This window comes from Alosa pseudoharengus, unplaced genomic scaffold (assembly GCF_046254945.1).
Source record: "Alosa pseudoharengus isolate Yale_2024_CS ecotype anadromous, Long Island Sound unplaced genomic scaffold, YU_APseudo_1.1 YU_APseudo_1.1_scf_14, whole genome shotgun sequence".
NCBI lineage: Eukaryota > Metazoa > Chordata > Actinopteri > Clupeiformes > Clupeidae > Alosa > Alosa pseudoharengus.
In genome coordinates, this window is record NW_027468609.1 from 28,676,476 (window position 1) to 28,698,497 (window position 22,022).

The 22,022-nt window shown below is 45.7% G+C and overlaps 1 protein-coding gene across 2 annotated transcripts; it reads right to left on the reverse strand.

The window, feature by feature from the left end:
• Nucleotides 1-250: 250 nt before the first annotated feature.
• vcanb (versican b) lies at nt 251-22,017 on the reverse strand. Of its 2 annotated transcripts, none has more exons than XM_076284539.1 (15): nt 21,886-22,017; nt 20,888-20,958; nt 19,704-20,102; nt 17,131-17,305; nt 16,886-17,013; nt 15,740-16,030; nt 12,649-13,371; nt 9,018-10,913; nt 8,687-8,800; nt 8,245-8,358; nt 4,314-4,472; nt 3,808-3,890; nt 2,269-2,413; nt 1,970-2,152; nt 251-1,404 (listed from the first exon to the last, which is right to left on the reverse strand). In XM_076284539.1, the coding sequence occupies exons 2-15, from the start codon at nt 20,949-20,951 to the stop codon at nt 1,274-1,276; spliced, it is 4,605 nt and encodes a 1,534-aa protein (XP_076140654.1). In that variant the 5' UTR covers nt 20,952-20,958; nt 21,886-22,017; the 3' UTR covers nt 251-1,273. The 2 variants fall into 2 exon arrangements, with proteins under 2 accessions (XP_076140654.1, XP_076140653.1); XM_076284538.1 differs by lacking the exon at nt 21,886-22,017 and adding an exon at nt 21,343-21,577.
• Between the last annotated feature and the right edge of the window lie 5 nt (nt 22,018-22,022).

Genomic DNA, 22,022 nt, shown 5'->3' on the forward strand with positions numbered 1-22,022 from the left:
GAAGGGTCACTTTATCTGCATGCCGGCACCTTGTAATAGCAGGTGTTCTGGGTGCAGTACCAATCACAGATGGCTTTCACACTATTATTTGTCAGTGTAGTGTACCATCAAAATGATTTTGAAGCCATTATTTTCGATAAAACTTTTAATAATGTAACCTTAAATGAAATCAGAATTCCCCATTTATTCAGTGCTAGTGAGAACTTTATCACCCTTGCCACCCATACATGCCACATAATGAAAGCTACGATTACGGATCTGGAATACATCCATTTATTTAATAATAATTCTTTTAAAGACTCAAATCTCACAGTTCATTGTTATAAGAAAACATTTGCAATAAATTAAACATATATGGTCTTGTCTAAATTTTGTCTGGTGGAAAATATCTCTGGCTGACGCAATCACACATACAGCATTTTCTGTCTGTTCATTAAAAAAGAATGGCTACCTATATATACAACCCCCTTATTTATCATATTTCTAGTTACAATTGATTTGGGTGTTATATTTTTGTAAATACTGGAGAATAGTTACAGTAAATATAACTTTGACCTTGATAAGCAAAGAATTACAAAAGTGACACTTGTGATGCATCCTCCACTACCTCCTCAGGAGGCCAATAGTGTCCTCATTCATACTCATGTGTTCAGCAGAGAGGTTGCCCTTTGTTCTGAGTTTGCAGAAGAGCTTCTAACTATATAGACAATCATATCAGTACAGTCATTAGATTCCCTACGCTCTAAGCTCCTCCCTGTCTTCAGTGACTGCCCCTCCCCGCCCCTAATGACCCTCAATCTCAATGCAAATAGAGTCATGAATGTCAGCTAAAATAACGACTGACTGGGGAACTCAAACTGAAGGACCAAAGAGCCAAAACAGGTCAACAACAACTCCAGTTCCTCTAACTCGGAATGCAAACCGAATGGACCTCGAATAAGCATGATCGCCTATTTACAAGCTTCATGTCCTTTACAACTCTATGCATCTGATTCCCATGGGGTAAACCCTACCCCAGTATAAAAACACAGAAATAAAAAAAACATATTATTGCATAGTCAGACGACAATAACTACAGTTCAGTGGTGTCTTTTCTGTCCTATCTCCTTAAGACTGATGATGTTCGCACAATGGCATCAAAATACTCATTCAAACATTCATACAAGACTATTATTGTGTGTGTGTCCATAGCAGCCTGTGGGACTGCTTCTGTGTAGTTGTGATGCAGGCACGTTCTGGTGTTCTCTTGGCGTTTCACGAGCGGAGGGGAGAATCAGTGCGGCGTCTTGACCTGCTGGGCGCTCCAGCGTTGGCCTTGCCTGACGTCATTGAGGCGCTTCTTGTTGCCATTGAGGAAGTTGCTGTACTGGTATTTCTGGGACACGGCCTGGTGGTACGTGGAAGCTGAGGGGAAAGAGACAGCGTGGAGAGGACAGGCTGTCAAGAGCAGGACTCGCTAGAGCAACCTTGATTGCGCTGATCACACTGACATATTTTTATATGGGTCAGTCACTGGTGCCAAAGATGCGGTCTGCTCCCAATAAGAGAAGGACTGTGACACCACAGTGGACACACCGTTGGGACGTATCACAATTCAGCATAAGTAGTGTGGACTAAAAGATCTTTTTGACACATTGTCGAAAGATCTCATAAATATACATGTATGTATGAGGTCTCTCGACAAATATGAGGTCTTTTGACAAATATGTCAAAAAGGGCTTTATTTAGTCTAGGTAAATTATGCCTAGGTACATTTTCCTATTTTGTATTTACACACACACACACACACAAACAAACACACACATACACATACACACACACACAGACACACACACACAGACACACACACACACACACACACACACACACACACACACACACACACACACACACACACACACAGAAAGCAGCTTCCTCTGAGATGGAGTGCGCCCTGAGTCCTATCACTTCTCAATTTGCAAACACTTACGGCTCAAGCAGGTGATTTTGGGAGTGTCCCAGCGGCCGTCCGCTCGACACCTGATGGTGGGCACGTGCCTCTGGATGAAGCCGTCCTTGCAGTGGTAGCGCACCAGGGCGTTGATCTCATAGCGCGCCTTCATGCTGCCAAACACCCGCGCGTCCTTCACGACGGGCGGCTGCTTGCAAGCCACTAATGTCAGAGGACAAGGGAAGAGGAGATGGTCACTCATGCACAGCCAATTTCCCTCCACCGGTCCCCGAGGGGACAGTGCAGTATGAATGAGTGTGCCGTGTGCCTGGACTCACCTGTTCCCTTTTTACAGGTGAAGGTCAGGTGATAGTTGCAGGGAACATCGTTCCACTGGCCGTCCTCATGCCAGATCATGACCACGCAGTCCTCACCGGTCGAGAAGAAGCTGTCTGGCTGTCCTTGCCTCCAGTTCTCAAATTGCTGAAGGACAGACAAACATATTGTGTTTTAGCTGTTTGTACACATATATGCAAAAGTTATTTGCCATCATTAGACATGTTTGCAGATGTGTCCCCATCCAGTGATTGAGCCTGGACTGAGTGTATTAGACAAGTTGGTGTGCATCACCACAAAACTGGAGATAGATAACTAGCAATTAGTATGGTCATCTGTAGATAGAGCATCAGTAGGCTACTTAAATGAGGCTAAAACTATACATACACTTAAACTACTGTGGTTACACTTTAACAAATAAGGCGCTGAAGTCTTCAAATGTTGTCACAGAGCTACATTTGGCAACCGATAGGGGAATTAATAATCTTTTTGACACAAGTCAAACACATGCTTCCCTTATAATAAGCCATTTGGGCACATCTTTACAAGCAAGAAATAAACCAATGCATCATTAGCGGAGGAATTAATGTCGCTGGTCAAGAAAGTGTCCAAAGACACTTACCAATTGTGTGAAATACCAAATGCATATTCGAAGCAGATAAATTACCTGCTTCTGCAGTTCATTTTAAGACCACATGAGGGGGCTGTTACCATCATGTAGTCACTAACTCTCTCTTGGTTATTGGTCAACATCTGGCAGAATTACAGGGGAGTTTCCCAGTTAAGGGAAAGGGGGTGGGGGGTTGATTCTGAAATGCTATGTACCAAAATCTAGTTGCTTTCTCAGATCAGGATAAAACCTGCTATACATTCTTCATTGGCTTTCTCTAAAGATCTAATTAATTAGATGTAGGGCACTGAAGATGAGCTTTGTGGCGAAACACTGGATAACAGTCAAGCAGCAAACTGCTGCCGCAGCAAAAATAAATGAATAAACGCACACACACAACCCCATTCAGTCATCCTCCTCACCGCCATTAATGACTCTCTTAATACCTGGCTACCTCACTGACCAGAAAGAGCCAGCTGAATTCAGAGCAACACCACATAGGCCACTTGCATGTATTGCTTTCTGCCTAAACTGCACCACTGCCACTGTAGCTGAGCTAAAGCTCCATGAGAAAAGGCACAGCTGGCAAGAGGCTAAGGCATTACAGCACTCTCCCATGGCACACAACCAGAGTCTGCGACTCTGCGTAAATATTTATCTTCCAGCTTTAGATAAGGCACAAATTTGGCAAATGTGTCTATATAAAGAAGCCATTACTGCCGAGAACAAAGGATCCCATCTGATTTTGGTTGTGTGTTCCACCGTGTGAAAGAAATGGCCTTCCAATAGAGAAGAGTATGGTACAGGATCAACAATGACTTAAGTTATTAGAGAATGTAGGTCAGTCTGTGTGAGGGTGTGCCTTGATTTAATCACGTTCTGTGCTCCGAGGGGTGCTGTCACTGAGAAGACCTTGGGAGATGAGTCTTACCATGGGCTTGCCATCAGTCCAGCGGAAGTCCTGCTCAAACATCTTATCGTTCAGCCCAATCCACTGGTAGTCATGCCCCAAACCTGCAACAAGCAACGAAAAACATAACAGTCATTCCTCTACCTTATTAGGCTTTCAGGCTACAATAATGAAAACAGGCAAACATTTTTTATGAGCATAAATCAGGTCCCCCGTTCCAGAAACAGGCGATTAGGAAGTCTTTTCGTCTCTCCAAGACTCTGTTTTTACTAATCCACTAAAACTACTGTGATTAGGGTGGTTTTAAACCCTGCAGGCACAACCCTGAGCATGCACAGAGGGGAGTGCATTTACATTAACCCACAACATTCATGTTTAACTGGATTTGAGATTTTTCTCTCCAGACGGGTTGGCCGTCGACACCAAAATACTGGATACACATTTCATTTCTCAAACTGCTTGAGACAGGAATTAGAAACGTTTCTGTGTCGAATGTTTTGAATGATGGTTCAGAGCCGTCTGCTTACGGTTGACAAAGTTCTGCTCCTCGTGGGACAGGATGCTGGTCAGGTGCGCCCCCTGCAGGCGGCACTCCCTCTCGGCCGCGTCCCATGTGCGGCGGTGGCTGAAGTACTTGTAGCAGTGACTCTGGAACTTGTTCCAGCCGTAGTCGCATGTTTCGGTGTCTGAGGACATTGCAAATCAGAGGTGGTTTCTTAGACTGACATTTTCGTTAATTAAAAAACATTTTGTGAAAAGTATAGGGAGACAGGGTTAAAAAATGGTTAACATAAAATAGGTTTTGAACAGGTCTGTGATGGATTGTGTTTTTCCATAGTACTTAATGCAGGGCTATATATATATATATATATATATATATATATCCATTTGCATCATTATCTTCAGCTTGGTGTTTGAACAAGTCTGTCTTTCAGATCCATCATAATATGTAACTGGTGCTGACTACAGCAGGGCACAGTACCCCTCTGTCCAAGCCTCCACCAGCAATTAGACCAACCAAATGTGGAAGACTTCTATTTTATGCCCTACAACAATGGGCATCGACAGCTTCTCTAAGCCTTCCATCGTTGTGGAGAGCAGTTCTAACAGTGTGGTCTAACAGCCACACAGTGGTGGGATCCCAGCCCCCCACTGGGCAAAAGGAAAGTCTTTATGAATGAAGCTGAATAAATGGCTTTCGAATGTCGCGCTCACAGCAATGCTTTACATTTGGCTGTTGTAAAAGAGTTATAGGCTCCTCTTGTGCTGGTGTTGTTACAGTGGACATATTTTATCACATATTAAACCCCAAAGAGTGCCTCAATACAAACAGAACTATTGCCAACTTCTACACAAATCTTGAGCAATGCTCTCACCCAAGGCTGTGTGAAACATTAACCACACAGGAAGCCATGACATGGAAAATGTATGTCTTAAGTGCTGTAACCAAAAGTAATTGATCATGAACTTGTACTATGGGCTTTCAAGACCCATGCAGGACCTCTGCTGCTCTCTCTTCATACCCTGGGTCAGGGTTAGGCGCCCGACGTTGGCTTGACATTAACCTCACGCCAGAACTCATGAAAGGGACCAGCACTGTGGCAGAAATAATATGTGAGTTTGGGGTGGCGGGAGGTCAACAGGGGACAAGCAGTGGCCTGCCCCGAAACACACAAAGGGTGCAAAGAGCTGGAGGGGGCAATTGAGAACCCTCGTCCCCAGGGTGAGAATGCCTGTTCAGCCCTGGAAGGTCTTACAGGAAGTCTGGACTTGGACAGAGCTTACCAGGGGAGAGTGGTGAGAGTGTTTGGAAATGGCACACTGGCTGCATCTAAAAGGATTAGAAGCACACTTAGCGTGCATCCTGTGTGCAAACATCCAGCCAACACAGACAAAACAGGGAGATCAGCGTGATAAACGTTTGATTAAAAAATGGATTGAAAAGCTGATTAAATACATAAACAGCATAAAGTGGGAGATGTGCTTCCCAACTAAACATCAAAACCACATCTGAGTCAACTTGACTTGAGTTGTCTTAGCCAGGACTTCATCTGAGACTGACACTGACAGGCTGACTGATGCTTTACTGTTGTGTTCTTTTGAGTCCTTGTGGGGTCTTTTGTCTTTTCCCACCAAAAGCCCTGTCACTGATGGAAGAAACTATTTTATTGTAAGGATTATAACACGGACCAGAGCCATTATTTTCTCCCCAGTTTCTTGGTAAAGTTGCTCAAGTCTTTGGGAAGAAAAATGGGCTGTTTCCCCCCAAATTTCCATGATGCTGGCAAACTAGTATAAGAAAGCAGATGTGTGTGTGTGTGTGTGTGTCTGTCTGTGTGTGTGTGTGTGTGTGTGTGTGTGTGTGTGTGTGTGTGTGTGTGTGTGTGTGTGTGTGTGTGTGTGTGTATGTGTGTGTGTGTGTGTGTGTGTGTGTGTGTGTGTGTATGTTTATGTGTGTGTGTGTGTCTGTGTATTGTGTGTGTGTGGGTGTGTGTGGGTGAGTTTTTTTTTGTCTGCGTGTTTGCATGTGCATATGCATGTTTGTTGGGGTGCATCTGTGTCCGCACGTGTCTCGAAGAATGGCTGAGTAACAGCTGTGATATTTGGGACGCGGCTCCATTTGGGGAGGCACACCCAGAAAGACTGTCCTTGGCCATAACTATGTTCAGCAGCAGCAGCAGCAGCAGCCTTGTTTTCAGAAAAAGGGCTCACAATACTCTCCCCATCGCCACTTGCACACTCACACACAAGTAATTACGTATTACCTCCATGTTTTACAAACAACAGTGGTCACAGGGGCGATCCTCATACCTCTCGGTTCTGGAAGCAGGTGTTTTTTTCAGTTGTGACCAAATCGCCTGTTTCCGAAGATCGCCCCGTAACACGAACTGTAGGAGGTGTCTGTGAGTCTGACACAACGAGGCTGAAATTGATTGCAGCTGGACTCTCCCATCACCCTGATGGGGGCCGTTGCTGGTTGTGATCGCGTTCCCAGAAGCACTTGGGGGCCTCACCCCCTGGGAGAGCCCGGCCCAATGGCTGCACAATGGCAAGCCGGGAATCAGCAACCGCCCTACGCTAACGCCAACAAACGCAAGAGCTTTACTTCATCAGGCTGGGAGAATATGCTGGCCTTGGCTTATATTATTAGTAAAAGAACCGAGAGCTTTCATTGTGTGGAGTGTGTGTGTGTGTGTGTGTGTGTGTGTGTGTGTGTGTGTGTGTGTGTTTGTGTTTCTGTAAGGATACTTGTCCATTGAGAGAGTGTGAGGGAGGGAGAGAGGGATGGAGAGAGAGAGAGCGAGAGAGCGAGAAAGAGAGAGAGAGAGAGAGAGAGAGAGAGAGAGAGAGAGAGAGAGAGAGAGAGGAGTTACCTCAAGGAAACTGTGAAGAACCTCGTCTTTGATATGCGAGGGGTCAAACTCAGAGTTTAGCCTTTAGTCATTTAGCTTTATGTGCTCTGATCTTATCTATCAATTCGATTTTCTCAGTGGGACAATATACTACACACAATGTTAATCATCTTAAGCACATCACACCAATGTTTCCATGGACAAAAACAAAAAATCCTGTGGCTGCCTAATTTAATTCTCATGACAAATTTGGCACCCTGCAGCTAATGGCTTTCACTGCCCTTTAATGTGACGGCGGCACGTTGTGTTTAGAAGATGTCTCAAAGGCCTGACCCAAATAGAGAAACAAAGCTGGCCTTTGTTGTGGACAACTAAAGAGAGCAAGCAAGACAAATACAAAAAGGGGAGGTGGGGGGGGGGGGGGGGTTGGGGTCACTCATTGGCAATCCTTTACACCGTCGCAATGACACATCCGTAAGACGTTGGCCAAGTCAGCCAGAGTGAGCTCCCAGACCGGTCTGGGCCACGTGACAGGTCCCGAATAACAGAGTCCAGAAGCTCTGGTGCGGCTCGCTGAGCGCCGATCCCGGGCCGGATCAGCCTCTGGACGTCACAGCGCTCCAGTCTACCATGAGTTCATCACTCTGGCCAGATGTTCGCTCAACTGAGGCGAGCTTGTTTGAGGGAGGGTGGCAGGCGGGCCGCGGCATGTTTGGGGCTTTTTATTGTGAGGGGTTCCAATGTCAGCCCTCTCTCTCTGTGGAGCTCTTTGTTAAGTAGGCTCATTATTAGCCATGGGGAAAGTATAAGGGCGTCACGTGGGGCCACGGTTAAAGTCCCTCTCTTAACGCCCAACACATGTGAAAAATGAACAGCAAACTGGGAGGAGCACATACAGTATCCTGTACATTGAGTTCAACGATACACTCTCATGGGTGGAGGGCAAATGTATGGAGCAACACACTTCAGCAGCTCTAACAGATCAATTAGAGAATGTAACAGATCAGTCTGTTACAATATATTGTAAATACAATAAATCTTTCAAGAAATTGGTTGAATAAAAAAACATTGACGAGATGAGGTTCTGGGCCTGAAAATGTCTTACCATGTTCACAGTTGGGACCAGAGTAGCTAGGCAGGCAGACGCAGGTGTAGGAATTTGAACCATCTATGCAGGTAGCTCCATTCATACAAGGGTTTGACTGACACTCATCAAGGTCTGCAGAGCACAATATAACATAACAGGGATCAGACAGATGGAGAAATGATCATAGAGAGAACAAACTTGGACAAAAATAAATCATCAAAAGAGGCTCTTTAACTTCCTGTTTTTTCATTGATTGTTTTCAGGTCAGGTAACAGGCCTGAGAGAAACAAGAGACTCAATCTGTCTCATAGCTCAATCAAGGAGGTGGGTGTCTTGGCAGATGTTTCTACATGCTTTCTCCATCTCAGTTCCTGACCATTCCTGCAACTTGGCGTTTCACTAAACAGGAAGGTCACCTGGTTTGATCAGTGGTAGGGGCAACACTGGCTTCACACAATACCTTTCTCACAGCGATCTCCCTCAAATCCTGGAGCACAGAGGCAGGTGGTGACTTTTCCTTGCAGGTAGCAGGTGCCTCCATTTCCACAGTCACTCTCAGGACACAGGACAAGAGCTGAGAGATAAGGAGGGGAAAAGAATGGCGGGAATTTCATTTAGTATGACGTTAATGAATACACATAATGCATTACAGTACATCTATAAAGTATACTCTGTATCTCATACAAAAACCAATACAAGAGATAGCAAAACATTGGCAGCCAAGCCTCAGGCCAGTGCAATGGAAAGAAATCAACAAACTACTATCAAAAATGAGTGTTTATAGTAAATACCTGGAAGGTCCGCAGTTTGCCCTTCGACGCCATGGCCGGTGTCCGTCTCAGGCTCTGCGGTTGTCCAGGTTCGTGGAGGCGGGCCAGCTTCTACATTATGTGAGCGATCGGTGATGTCTTCATAATCATCATACGGGGTGGTGGCACTCAATGTGGTTGTGATGGGCAGACCTGTGGTGAGAGGCTTGATAGTGACCACAGCCGGCTGGGTCTTGTCTACCTCTCGTGACGCAGCGGAATCTTTAGACTCTGTAGAAGCCGTGAGGGAAGTGACCTCGGTTTCTGGGCTAGAGGTCACGTCTACTTCTCTTGACACTGCGGAATCTTTAGACTTCGTGGAAGCCGTGAGGGAAGTGACCTTGGTTTCTGGGCTAGAGGTCACGTCTACCTCTCTTGACACTGCGGAATCTTTAGACTCCGTGGAAGCCGCGAGGGAAGTGACCTTGGTTTCTGGGCTAGAGGTCACAGCAGCGGACAGTGAAGATGTGTCCTCAGCAGAGACTTCTTTTTCATGAATGACCTCTGTGACAGGTGGGGAAGTGCCCTCAGCCACATCCACGGAGACAACAGCAGGTCCTGTGGTTTGCACTTCCTTACGGTCATCAGCAGTGGACACAGCAGCGTCTCCAATCACAGGACCCAATGCAACCATGGTTGTCAGAGTAGCAGTCACAACAGACTCTTCCGAAGTTGACTCGCGAATGTCCTCCCCAGAGCCACCTTCACGCATGGTCACCGGAACAGCCAGAGGACTCTCCATTGTCGTGTCCTTGCCATCCTCCCTGATCGTCGGATCACCGCTGCCCAGCTCTCGGTCAATGTCCTCTGGCCTGCGGTCTCCAGAGGCACCCTCCTCCACAATCCCGTCCGTTGTGGTCGTCGGTGTTACCGCAACGCCAGGCACTACAAGCGGGGAGCCGGTGCCTGTGACTGGCCGATGGGTTTCACCGGGTTCACCAGCGCTCACTGGTCTGTCCACAGGGCCATGAGAGACAACGGTAAAAGTGGGAGCTGATGTGGGGCGCTGGTCCTCTTCTGAGGGATCCCTACCGGACCCGTCCTCGTCGGTCGACGTGGAGCCTTCGTAGTCCTCTGGGCCAGTCGGCTTCCTGAGATCCCCGGGCGCGGCTGTGTGAGTGGCGATGCTGAGCGTGCTCGCCGTGGAGCGCTGCACTCCGAGCGTCTCCGAGGTCTTGCCGCCCTCTGCGATCTCGGCCTCGTCCGTGGCCACGGTGACGGGGCCGCGCGTGGTGGTGGTCGGAGGAGTTTCTTCGCCCGAGCCTTCGCGGTGAACGTCGTCGTCGTCGTCTGTCGGGGGGCTGCCTGATCCCTCCACGACCTCGGCCGTGGTCGAAGTGCTTGTTGAGGCAGGAGAGAGTGCATCAGGTCCGGACATTTTGCTGCTTGCTGACGTGTCCAGTGTAGTTGCGGGCTGCTGTGTGGACACAGAGGTGGTCTCGAGGCTTGCATCGGGGCCGGTCAGCATTGTGCTGGTTGGAGCTGTTACTGAAGAAGATGTCGGTGAGTCTGAGCCAACCCCAAGCGTCTCGCCCCCCTCGTCCGTGCTCACCAAGATCACGTAATCAAAGCGAGTCGTGGTCTCAGTCTCCGTGCCGTCCACTCCATCTGGGTGGGTTCCGGCCGGAGTGACCACCTCGAACTGGTCACCCCTGGCTTCCTGGTTGTCTGCCTCGTCTGGTTTGATGGTGATTTCGTGGTTGCCGTTGATGAAACTCAACGTTGGGCTAATGGTGACAGCAGCAGCTACAGGACCACCATCACCACTGCCAGGAAGAGACTCGCTGTCTTTGGTGGGCTGTTCATCAAATGGTGGGATTAGAGGGAATGTGATCCCTGGGGATGAGATTCCGCCAATGAGTTGCACAATGTCGTCAGCTACCACAAAGAAAAAAGAGAAAATAAGAAACATTCAAAAAAAACATTCAATGACTAATAGTGCAGACAAAATCCAGAAATTATTTTATACAACACTTCATATGAGAAAACGAAAATGACAGAGACTACTGTTAAAATCATCATCAGGATTACACTAAATCTTATTTTTTTGTACAAGTTATAACTGATGCACTATGGCATGAATGCCACGTCTGGGTACAAGTCTAAAATAATTTTGAAAGCTATACAAAGAATTAATTATGCAGGGTGGAGGGATAACTGACAAAACTGGATTATCTATTTCTCCAACCCAATCTGGTGAAAACTGGTAATATATAAACGTATTCTGACTGCTTAACGCTAAACAATATTCCTCCTCTCTGTCATTCCCTTGCTGGGTACAAAGGCAGCCATCTACAGCAACCCGATCTGTGTGTGTATGTGTGTGTGTGTGTGTGTGTGTGTGTGTGTGTATGTGTGTGTGTTTGTGGGTGGGGGTCGGAGCTGAGGGTTCGAGTGAAGAATGATTACATTGCTGATTGATGTCCAAGGGATTTGGCCATTTGACCCCTGAGGGAATTTCTTCCATGTGGCTCCGAAAGTTTGACAAACCAGCGCATTCACACAAACAATACTGTAGGAGCACTCAACTGGGAGTCACTCGGTGTTAACATGCGCTCCGTGTTAAAGGAGTTCAACACCACGCAAGACATCCATCCACAGCAAGGGGAAGTGTTTTAAATGGATAATAAACACTGTAAGCTACGATAACATGAATATGTGTGGAGTTGCTCACACAACTCCCTCACAGTGCAAGGTAATTAAGGACAAAGAAGGAGGGGGGGGGGGAGGGGGGCTCTCTGTTTCTGTTTCTCTTCCTCCAAACAGTGAAATACACCATGGCACCGGTCTGGCGATGCCAAAACCCAGACAATAAACAGTTTCTGCTGGATGTTTAGAGCAAAACATGGTGGCTGGCTGGAGAAAGCAGGCCAAGCCAAGATGCTCCTACATCTGAGTTCTCTCAACACACTGCCCTGCGGGGATCACATTAGCCAGCGACAAGCGGCAGGTTTTCTATTGTTCTCTATGGTTCGGCAGCGGAACGGTGGCAACAGTGGCGTAATGCTAGAGTTGAGCAAGCTGAGCATTGAACTTGGTTCAACTTTCAAAGAACAACGCGAGCGTATTCAATTGTCAGTTAACGCAAACCGTTTGTGTTACCATAGGAACGAGATAGAACTTATTATGGTCTGAGCGTTGCGTTACGCTTGCCGCTGGCTAATGTGATCCCCACCTAACTCTATGCCTACTACAGCCACTCAGGGGGGCTGCACAGCCATAACATCTGCCAAGGTTAGTGCCTTGTGTAAACATGTAGGGACAATTTACATACACCACCAGTTAAGTGTAGCATTATTATAGAGAACAATTTTCACACATCCACAGTGAAGCGATGACTGCACTGTACATTTCTTTTGGTCTTCAAGCTGTGTAAGGTCACCAAGAGCTCTCTCATGATTACCCAAGGCATCTGTTTTATTAATTTTCCTCTTCCATTCTAATGCCTATTGACTACTGTAGGATTTCATGTTCGTGACACTTACAGTACCTGAAACATCATGCATGCATGAAATTAATCTCATCACACGCTTGACTGGTCATTTAGACTCATGGTCCATTTACGCAAACGATGAATCAAACAAGCAAACATGAAGACGGCGAGCAAGCCTACCCGACTGGTTCTTGTGATCCACGTTGACGATGATGAGATGGAAGGGTGGTTTGGAGGGGCTGAGGTCGGTCTGTCCCGCGCTGTCAACACCGATCACCCAGGGCAGCTGGACGTCTGGGCCCATTGTGGTTGCTGGCGCAGACTCGGCGATGACCACCGTGTCCCGGGTGCTGTGCTCGACCTTGTCACCGGGCTTGCCCCCTGGCAGCTTCTCAGCACCTCCGGAGACGCCCGGCATGTGGGTCACACTAGTGGAGGGGTCTGTTCCCGTTCCTTCTTCCTTGTACACGATGACTGGCGATCCTGGCGTGGCCAGGGGCAGAACGTCCTCCACGCCGCTGCCGGCATCGGCGCTGCTCTCCTTCTCTGGGTCAACGTCCAGCCCGGGTTTCGTCTTGGGGGGGAGAGGAGGAAGAGGAAGGGGCATGGACTCAAGCTGGGGGATTCTGCTCATCAGCTCGTCTGTGTAGTCATCAAAGGTGGTGGTGGGGGCAGGGGTGCCAGAGGCGGTGACATCTTTGGAGGGAGGCATGCGCGTGGTCATTTTGACTGAACTGTCCTCGTCTGGGGAGACTCGGCTGGCCGGGGCAGACATGGTGGCGGAAAACATGGAGGGCGGTTCAACGGTTGATGCCTGAGATTCCTCTTCCTCTCGTTGTTTGGGTGAAGCGGTGGTGAGACTCTCTGTGGTTGGCGCTGCTACAGTTGTGGTGAACTCGTGTGCTGTGGACAAAAACATATCTCAATGATTTATAAGAGTATGACATTAAATGTATCATAAATCCAAACACATTGGTGTTATCTTATAGATTGATTTGCCTAAATATTATGAAAGTGGAACTTCAATTAATATTTTCTCAAATGTAGATTAACGCAGTGTTGCATATTCTGAAAATCTAAATACCGGTATGTAGAAAATATAGTTACCACAGCATAACCTTTTATGTGCCGCTTTTGGCAAAGGGTTACCAAGTCTTGGATCCTGCCAGTAACGTCAGAATTGTTCTCATTATTGCTGTGCATTTCTTTCCACTGAGGCCATATTTTTAGTCGGTGACATGACCTCTTAGTTTTGACTGAGCCCATTTCAGCCAATTTTAAACCCCCTATTTCCTTTCATAAACACACTGCATACTCAAGCTGAAATAGTTTTGGTAAGAACTATTAAGCCCATGTTTATATACATTTAAAAGTCAGTTGTGTCTGATTCCTTAATTTGTTTACAAAAACTGTACATACATGCACATGTCCACCCCCCCCCCCCCCCCCCACCACACACACACACACACACACACACACACACACACACACACACACACACACACACACACACACACACACACACATCCCTCTTCATTTAAATCAAATCAAAATGCTCTCTCAATGGGTTAATGCTTTGACCTGTCAGGAGGGGCGTCATTTAGAAAAGTATATGGTTTCTCAATTGAGTACCGAAAATATGTTTTCATGCACGTTATCCATGTTGGACCCTATGTGCGCTCTCAAGGCTCCCTAAACATATGGCCGTGTTGCCGGGCTGGCTTTGGCAGTGATCCAGGGAACAGAGAACAGACACTTTGGGGAGTTTTACACCCTTGTCATTCCAAACCTGAGGAAAATTCAGTAACACTTAACACTACATTAACTGAGGCCTGGCCATTATGATGTAATATATTTTGAGAGCAGGCCATCTGGCCGTTGGAGGCGTATTGTAATGCCCCTCACATTAGTTGATTGCTCTGTAGGTTGTGAGAAAAAGAGCCAATTGTCTGTGATGCATGTGGACGTTTTTTTCTTCATACACTATACATGCAATAGAGTCTATTTTCTAATACTTTTGGAACAGAGTACTGTTTCATTTCATTGATGTATTCTCCTTTTGACTTTGTGGTCGACTGTCACAGTCAATTAATACTCATTCATAACTCTGAGACACCTACACTGCAGTAAAGGTTTATGATGGAAAACTGTATTAGTGCTAAAGCCACTCGGGCTGTGGACGTTGTGGATGTTTCAGCTGAAGTGGAGGCACCCCGCCCTGTCTGCCTTGCTCTTGTAGCTCCTTGCCTGCTCTCTCTCTCTCTCTCTCTTTCTCTCTTTCTCTCTCTTCGTGCCTGATTTCTGCTTTCTGTACTCCCTGTCTGGACCAGGAGGCAGCTGTTAGGCATTAGGGACACGTCCTCTTTTCTCAGCAGTTATCTCTGATGTAAAACATGAGGCGCTTTTTCCCCAATAAAAAGTCACTGATCCTGAAACAGGGGAGGGGACATCCGCACTCTAGCATCCACCAATACCCCCCTCTGACGCACCCCCCCCCCCCCCCCCAGTTTGTTTGTGTACCGTGTGAAAGAACCAATCACTCTCTTTCCCACCCCATGCCTAAGCATGCAGCATTTGATTTGGGTTGCTTTCATGGAAGACACTGAGGCAATGCATGTTTTTGAAAGATAGAAAAACTCACTTCGCCCAGTTAACTGGGAACACCAGGGAACAGGAGTATCAAAAAAAAAGTCGAGTATGCCACTTGTATGAGGCCCTTGTTTCCTCTCCCTTTTTAAGCGACGATAGAGCCAATGCAGACCCATCGCTCAAACTGTTTAAATACGCCTCGGCAGGACTCTAAACAAGGTCAAAGGTCAAGGAAACACCAGTCAAGTGATTTATCGCGGAACCCAGGACAAGCTCTCTTTTCCGAATCCTCTCTCCCATAGAAAGAAAAAAAGGCCGAGTCTGATGGCCCTAACGCCAGCGCGGAGGAACGAGGAAGACGGAGCTGACGAAATCTGATGATGCCCTGGAGAGAGCCAGAGCGACCTGGCTCAGCTTTCCACCCAATGGCTGGAGTTCACTTAGAGTCCAGTCCAAGCCAAGCCCTGACGCAAGACTCTCTTAGCAGGAGCCACCCTCTCTCTCTCTCTCTCTCTCTCTATCTCCCTCTGTCCCTGCTCAGCACTTCATGCACTCGCTCATGCTCACGCCACCACCGCGTTGCAAAAACGGCGCCGCTCCTCACATAAATTTACCCATGTCACATGTTACACTGCAAACCCCCCCCCCCAAACAACGCAGAGAGGAAGAATAAAATGCCTACCTTTGAAGCAGAAAGTGCCATGCTTCTCGGTGGGCAGGGGGAAGCCGGTCTGGTTGGCGAAGCGGTACAGCGTTCGGACGCCGAGCGTGCCGCGGCCACACTGGAACCTGGGGACCGAGATGGGGTAGCGGACGCTGCCGTCGGAGAGCCAGCTGTAGTCGCAGCGGTCCAGTCCCTCCCTCCAGGCGGCGTGGATGTGGCCGGGGGACGCCAGCTCGGCGTCCAGTCTCTCACACAGGGCCCGGGCTTGCTGAAAGGTCAACTGAGTGCTGGGGGGGTAGAACACCTCACCTGCAGGACAAACACACAGATACCAGGTTCAGATGAATAATCATAGGCATGTGTTTTTGATTTGATGCCTCTCAGGAAAGTATTGTACAATACCATGTGCATATACAAAGGATTTTGTGTATCCCTCACGAAAGGAAATGTTTGATACATGATACTGGAGCAACTCCCTACCTTCCAAACACACACTTTAAATCTTTATTTGGATTGACGGAAAGATCCTAATTTCATTTTAAACACACAAACACATCTGATGAAGGCCGTGTAGGCCGAAACGTAACATTGGAACTTGGAGTGTGCGGCACCATCTTTTCTTTACATTAGATTTACACACCGGAAGCCAGCACCTCGTTTTAGTGTGCGTTACACCTCTCCTCCATAAACACACACACACACACACACACACACACACACACACACACACAAATACAAGGACAGGTGCACTATATGTGATATCTCAGCATGTGAACATCTGACTGGATCCAACATCTGTTGGATTCGTTGGTGAATGATAAATGTAAGCTCTCTTCCAGATGTCAAGCAGAGTAATACACCACCTACTGTTAGCTGACCTCAATCTGTAAGGGGTACTCACCGTTTGAAACATGAAATGACTGAGATTTGAAATGAGATACTAGGAAAGGCTTTTGAAACATTGAATGCAAAATGTCAACCTCCAAATACTACAACTTAAATATAAAACCTTAACACTGTATACAACATCAAAACAACGCTAATGCAAATAAGACATACATGATGTACATGTTTGATGATGTATGTGATGTTTACACATTTGTTTATATTTTTCTGGCAGAAAATCAATAAACAAACCTCATGATGTTATGTGCTAATGCTCACCTCGAAGCTTTCCCACATAGCAGTACACGTCATACATTTCACTGACATCTCGAATTCCATATGTTCTGATGCCAGGTTTCCCCAGTTTATCTCCATAGCAACCTGCTCTTGGCTTAACGATCGGATATCTGCAAAATGTCAGCAGGTTTTATCCATCATTTCACTAATAAACGCAAACGTACTGCTTCCCAAACCACTGCGCACTTGTAACTATGACACTGGCGACGTAATTGCAGCACACTTACCTAACGGTTTGGTCTGCGACCCAGCCAGCGTCACAGTGGTCAAATCCGTCCTCGAAGGCAGACGTCAGTTGGTCCTCAGTGGCAATGGTTGCCCCTACACTTTGGCAGGCCTCCTTGGCTTTCTCAAAAGTGAGAGTGTAGCGACTGGTGCCCGCCCGGTAGTGAAATACAACCCCTAGAAAATAAATGACACAGTCATATGAAGTATTTGGGCACACCATTCAGTCTGCTCTGTGTGTCATTTCTGAGCTCCAAAGGAATTGGTCAAGTGCTGAGTGTTTATGTATGGAGAAGCTGCAAGATCTCATACAGAAACAATGAGAAAACTTCAAACTATTGTTCGAAAATCAGTAGTGCTGCCACTAACGACTAATTTTCTTACGACTAATCTTTCAACTAATTTTTTCGATTAGTCGACTAACCTAAACGACTTATTTAAAAAAAAAAAGTTTGTTATTTCGTTGTGCCATTTTCCATTTACCTTGAACTCAACTGAAGGCCCATATATATCAGCCTACTTTTATTAGAAGCTCATTAAGTAAACTGTTCAAAACCATTATGAATTAGCAATCTAAGCGTAAGTATCTGCATTTCCATTAGGCTATAGTATACTGTAGTGGACACATTAGGCTATAGTACACTGTGGACACATTAGGCTATAATATACTGTAGTGGACACATTAGGCTATAGTATACTGTAGTGGACATATTAGGCTATAGTATACTGCAGTGGATGCATTAGGCTATAGTAGTGGACACATTAGGCTATAGTAAACTGTAGTGGAAACATTAGGCTATAGTATACTGCAGTGGACACTATGGAGCTACAGTAATTCACCATGCTGTGTTAGACTATAGTATACTGCAGTGGACACATTAGCCTATCGGACACATTAGGCTATAGTATACTGCAGTGGATGCATTAGGCTATAGTAGTGGACACATTAGGCTATAGTATACTGCAGTGGACACATTAGGCTACAGTACACTAAAACATTTATTCAGGTTAGTTTCACCATCTAAAGTGGCCAGCTCTTTTTTCTCTCTTTTCTTGGTGTATAGATGTTATTTTAATAGCAATCATTATTAATATGCCTTGTCAATCTGTGAGTCAAACATTTGGAAGAATAAAAATGACAATTGAACAGCAGGATATAATAGAAATACTCTCTATATTTAGTTTGATTCTGTATAAAAGGATTGTTTGTTAGTGTGTGTGCTAATGAAGGCTCTTTAGTGTCTAAGCATTGGAACAACAGGGTGTTTTGTGTTACGTAAATGAGGCATCTTTGTTTATATTAGTTATCTTGGGGACTCACTTGTCTGCTGCGAAGTGCGAGTTGCATAGTAATTCACTTTGGTTTACACACAGAGCCAAATTGGTCGTAACTGCTTCTGAATGAACTAATATCAAAAGGCCTGAGGACTGTAAAACGTGATTGCTTTGCTCCAGAAGCCCAGTGGGTGGTTGTACTGTTCATAAATATCTAAATACATAATATGTTAAAAAAGGAAATGATGGATCTATACACAAGCAATTCTGATGACTCTTTTCAGGGCCAGCAGTGAATGTCTGTGCCCTCGGATGACCCAATCTGACCACCTGGATGCAAGAAGTATTCAGTGGGATACTCTCCGCTTCTTATAGAGGCTGGAGGACAGCATACTACCTACATAGGGATTTTTTAACCAACAGAGTGCCCAACAGAAGTGCATTGAGTTTACTTGGCAAGCAAAGCATAGTGCCCCCTATTGGCCAACAAACCGTGGTTCCCAGCTCTCTGTGTTGAAAAGTGCCAAGCATGCTTTGGATGTTGTGTCTTAACAATGCAACCAGGTATACATTGGCAAATGTGCGTTTCGGGCATCATTTCAACAGTGGCAGGCAGAATTTGTCACATAGGTAGATGATTGGTTCTTACATTTTAACAACATAATGGAACACAGTGTAACACGAGGCATAACAATAACACATTAGGTAATATGGAGGACTTTTACAACATTTGGAGAGAGCATTTTACCTTTGGTATGATCAAATGCCCCTTGTCTACCTATAAAACTTTAAGTATTTTTGGCTGAGTGCTTTAATAAAAATACCATTGCTTGAGTGCTAACAAAAATTCTACATTCTACACCGTAATACACAAAATGTTTATTTCTAAAACAGTAACCAAAAGACAGCGATTGCTTCTGTCGGTTTTCATTCCCCAAAAGTACTAAAAGGATACTTCCCGAAAAAAAAAACAAGGGACAAATCCAAGAGATTACACAGTGAGTGAATTTCCACACGCTGGAGCTTCCATAACAGCTTTACCTTCTGCTCAAACAATGTTGTCTTTTTTTGCTCTCTAAGAACTCAACTTGCACAACTCAGCACCCACATAAAACCATCCACATAATACAACATTGTTCCACCTACAACGTATGTATAACCACTTACACGATGGAAACATGAACTTTATGAGCCACCCATGGCTGTGGTCACAAACAGGGGCCAGACACACAGCTCAAGTAATTAACCCTAGCAGCAGGCCTTCAGACACTGGTGTGTGTGGGTTGTCATTAGCACTTACCACTGACATCCAAGGAGACGGTGGTCTGTGTATCTTCAATGCCGAACATAACCTCACAGCGATAGATGCCCTCATCACTGGCCCGGAGTTTCTCTATTGTGAGAGATGCATCTCCTGCGTCCTCAGCATTGGTTGGTACTGACACTCTGGTCAGGTATCCCTGACCAATCTTGATGATACCATTCTGAGCCACCAGCACGATATGCTCGCTATCCCCATCCAGCTTGGTCCACTTGATTCGCAGGTGGTCAGCAGTGGTAGCTGAAGTGGTGGTGGTGGGTGGCAGAGTGGCGCTCTTGGCGGTGTGTGTGGTGGAGAAGCGACACGACAGGAGCGCTTTGCCGGCCAGAGAGCCTTGGACTGGGCCTCTGGTCTTGGTCTTCATCACCATGGCTTCTCCTGGACACAAACAAACAGCAGGCAAAGCAGAGTTAGACTCAGGGCATCTGAGAGCTCAGACATGGCAGGGGTATTTGGCCTCCGCCCGCCCATTTGCTCCCAGCTTTTGGCTGGGACTCTACACAAAGTCAAAGTGGGTCTGGTTATACCCGACTAATGTCAGAGGGAGTGAATTCATTGGCAACTTATGGGATGCACATGCTAAAAGGGACTGGACCCAATGCATTGTTCATTCATCAGTCATGTTCCACTCAAAGTACTCTGAATCAGTTTCCCAGGCTTTAATCCAAAGGAGATGAGTGTGTGTGTGTGTGTGTGTGTGTGCGGCGATGATTATGGTAGTTGTTTGGGGGGGGGGGGGGGCTTTTTGAAGACTGGAATAATTATCTGTGAACTGTACAACAAGTTGGATGAACAGTCAACACCCTGACAAAATATTGTTAGCCAGAGTTGGTTTGTTGGCTTTCAAATGCCTGGCTTTGTCTGGATAAGCCAGATGTTTTTTTAACATTGAGGTAATTTTTCAGCAATTCTGAACAACCCAACATGCAGCTGCACACTGTCCTTGTAGTATGATAAAATAAAAATGACTTGTCACAGCCTTTAAGAACTTGTCAGAGAGAACATCACAAAAGGGGAAATGTGTTAATGGTAGCCTACAGTAGGCTAAGTTACATAAAACATAAAGCAAATAAAATGTGCTAGTTAAAAGTGAATTTAGCTATTTTTGCTGGCAACATTAGCTCAACACATGTTTATGCATGTTATCATATATTTGAACTTACCATATTCAGAGATGACACAGCATGCGCAAAATAGCCAAAGTATGTGCCTTATGTAAAGACGCATCTTCAATCTGTTAAAATAACACAGTTCAGTTAACATTTAAACAGAGAGAAACGCTTTGTTTAACTGACACTTTTCATCCGTATACAAAGCCTAGATGTGTGTACCAAATTGTAGGCTAGCCTATGTAATGACAGCCTCCTCTCCGAGAGTATTGTAAAACAAACAAAAAAAGTTGTACAGTTGAAGTACATTTCAATTTGAAAAACGGAATGACGTTTCCAACCAACTCATTATTTTGCCAATTTCAGCTCAATCCCAAACAGATGTGTTAATGTCAGTATGGAAGGCTGCCCATTTCACCCAAGCAGGCAATTCACCATCGCTCCCTGCCTACTACATCCATAGGTAGCGAACAAACTCCCTAAAGGCAGCATTTTTGCCTCTCACTTACACAGCATCAAAGAAGAGACCCGATGGTGAAAACATCATCCGTGTAGAGCAAACTGTGAATAGATTGTACACCATAAGGAACAGGCGCCCGACTTAATGAGAGCAACGCCTGTATTAGAGGGTTGGATGGTGTGAAGTGAGGAATGCTAAACGCGTCACTGAAGTCCAGCCGAACAAAAAGCTGAGCTTCGACTGATGCGTTAGTGCAAGCAAGTCCCCAAGCAAGTCTCGCGCACTGATAAAATATCTGATCATCCGATAATGTCCTTATCAGCCTGCTTCACACTGTCAGCAAACAAGAGTGGACAACAGAAGAAAAAAAAAAAGGGTTGTAAATAAAGTCCCATTTAGTATAAATACAATGTTTAAAATGAAATGGTGCTGGAAATTTATATGAGAAAACTGCCGCTCGTCAATGGATGCAATAAAACCATCATGCGTAAAGAAATTAGTCAATAACGATACTAAAACAGATAAAATAGAATGAATATGATTTTAAACAACAATCTATACTAGAACATAATGGTATTAAATGACAGGATACCTTTTAAATTAAAGTCCCAAGGTGAAAGATTCTTCCAACAGCAATTCCAATATGTTCCAATGAGAGCTTATGGCAATACGCGCATGTGTACTCCTCAGCCTGTCGACTTAAACTCCAGGACCACAAATGTAACCTGC

Coding starts and splice junctions, on each gene's coding strand:
- vcanb (XM_076284538.1), bottom strand. CDS start 21,416: ATGGTGTACAATCTATTCACAGTTTGCTCTACACGGATGATGTTTTCA. Junction 13,372..15,739: donor TGGCACTTTCTGCTTCAAAG/GTAGGCATTTTA, acceptor TTTTGTCCACAG/CACACGAGTTCACCACAACT. Junction 3,891..4,313: donor GGAGCAGAACTTTGTCAACC/GTAAGCAGACGG, acceptor TGCTTGTTGCAG/GTTTGGGGCATGACTACCAG.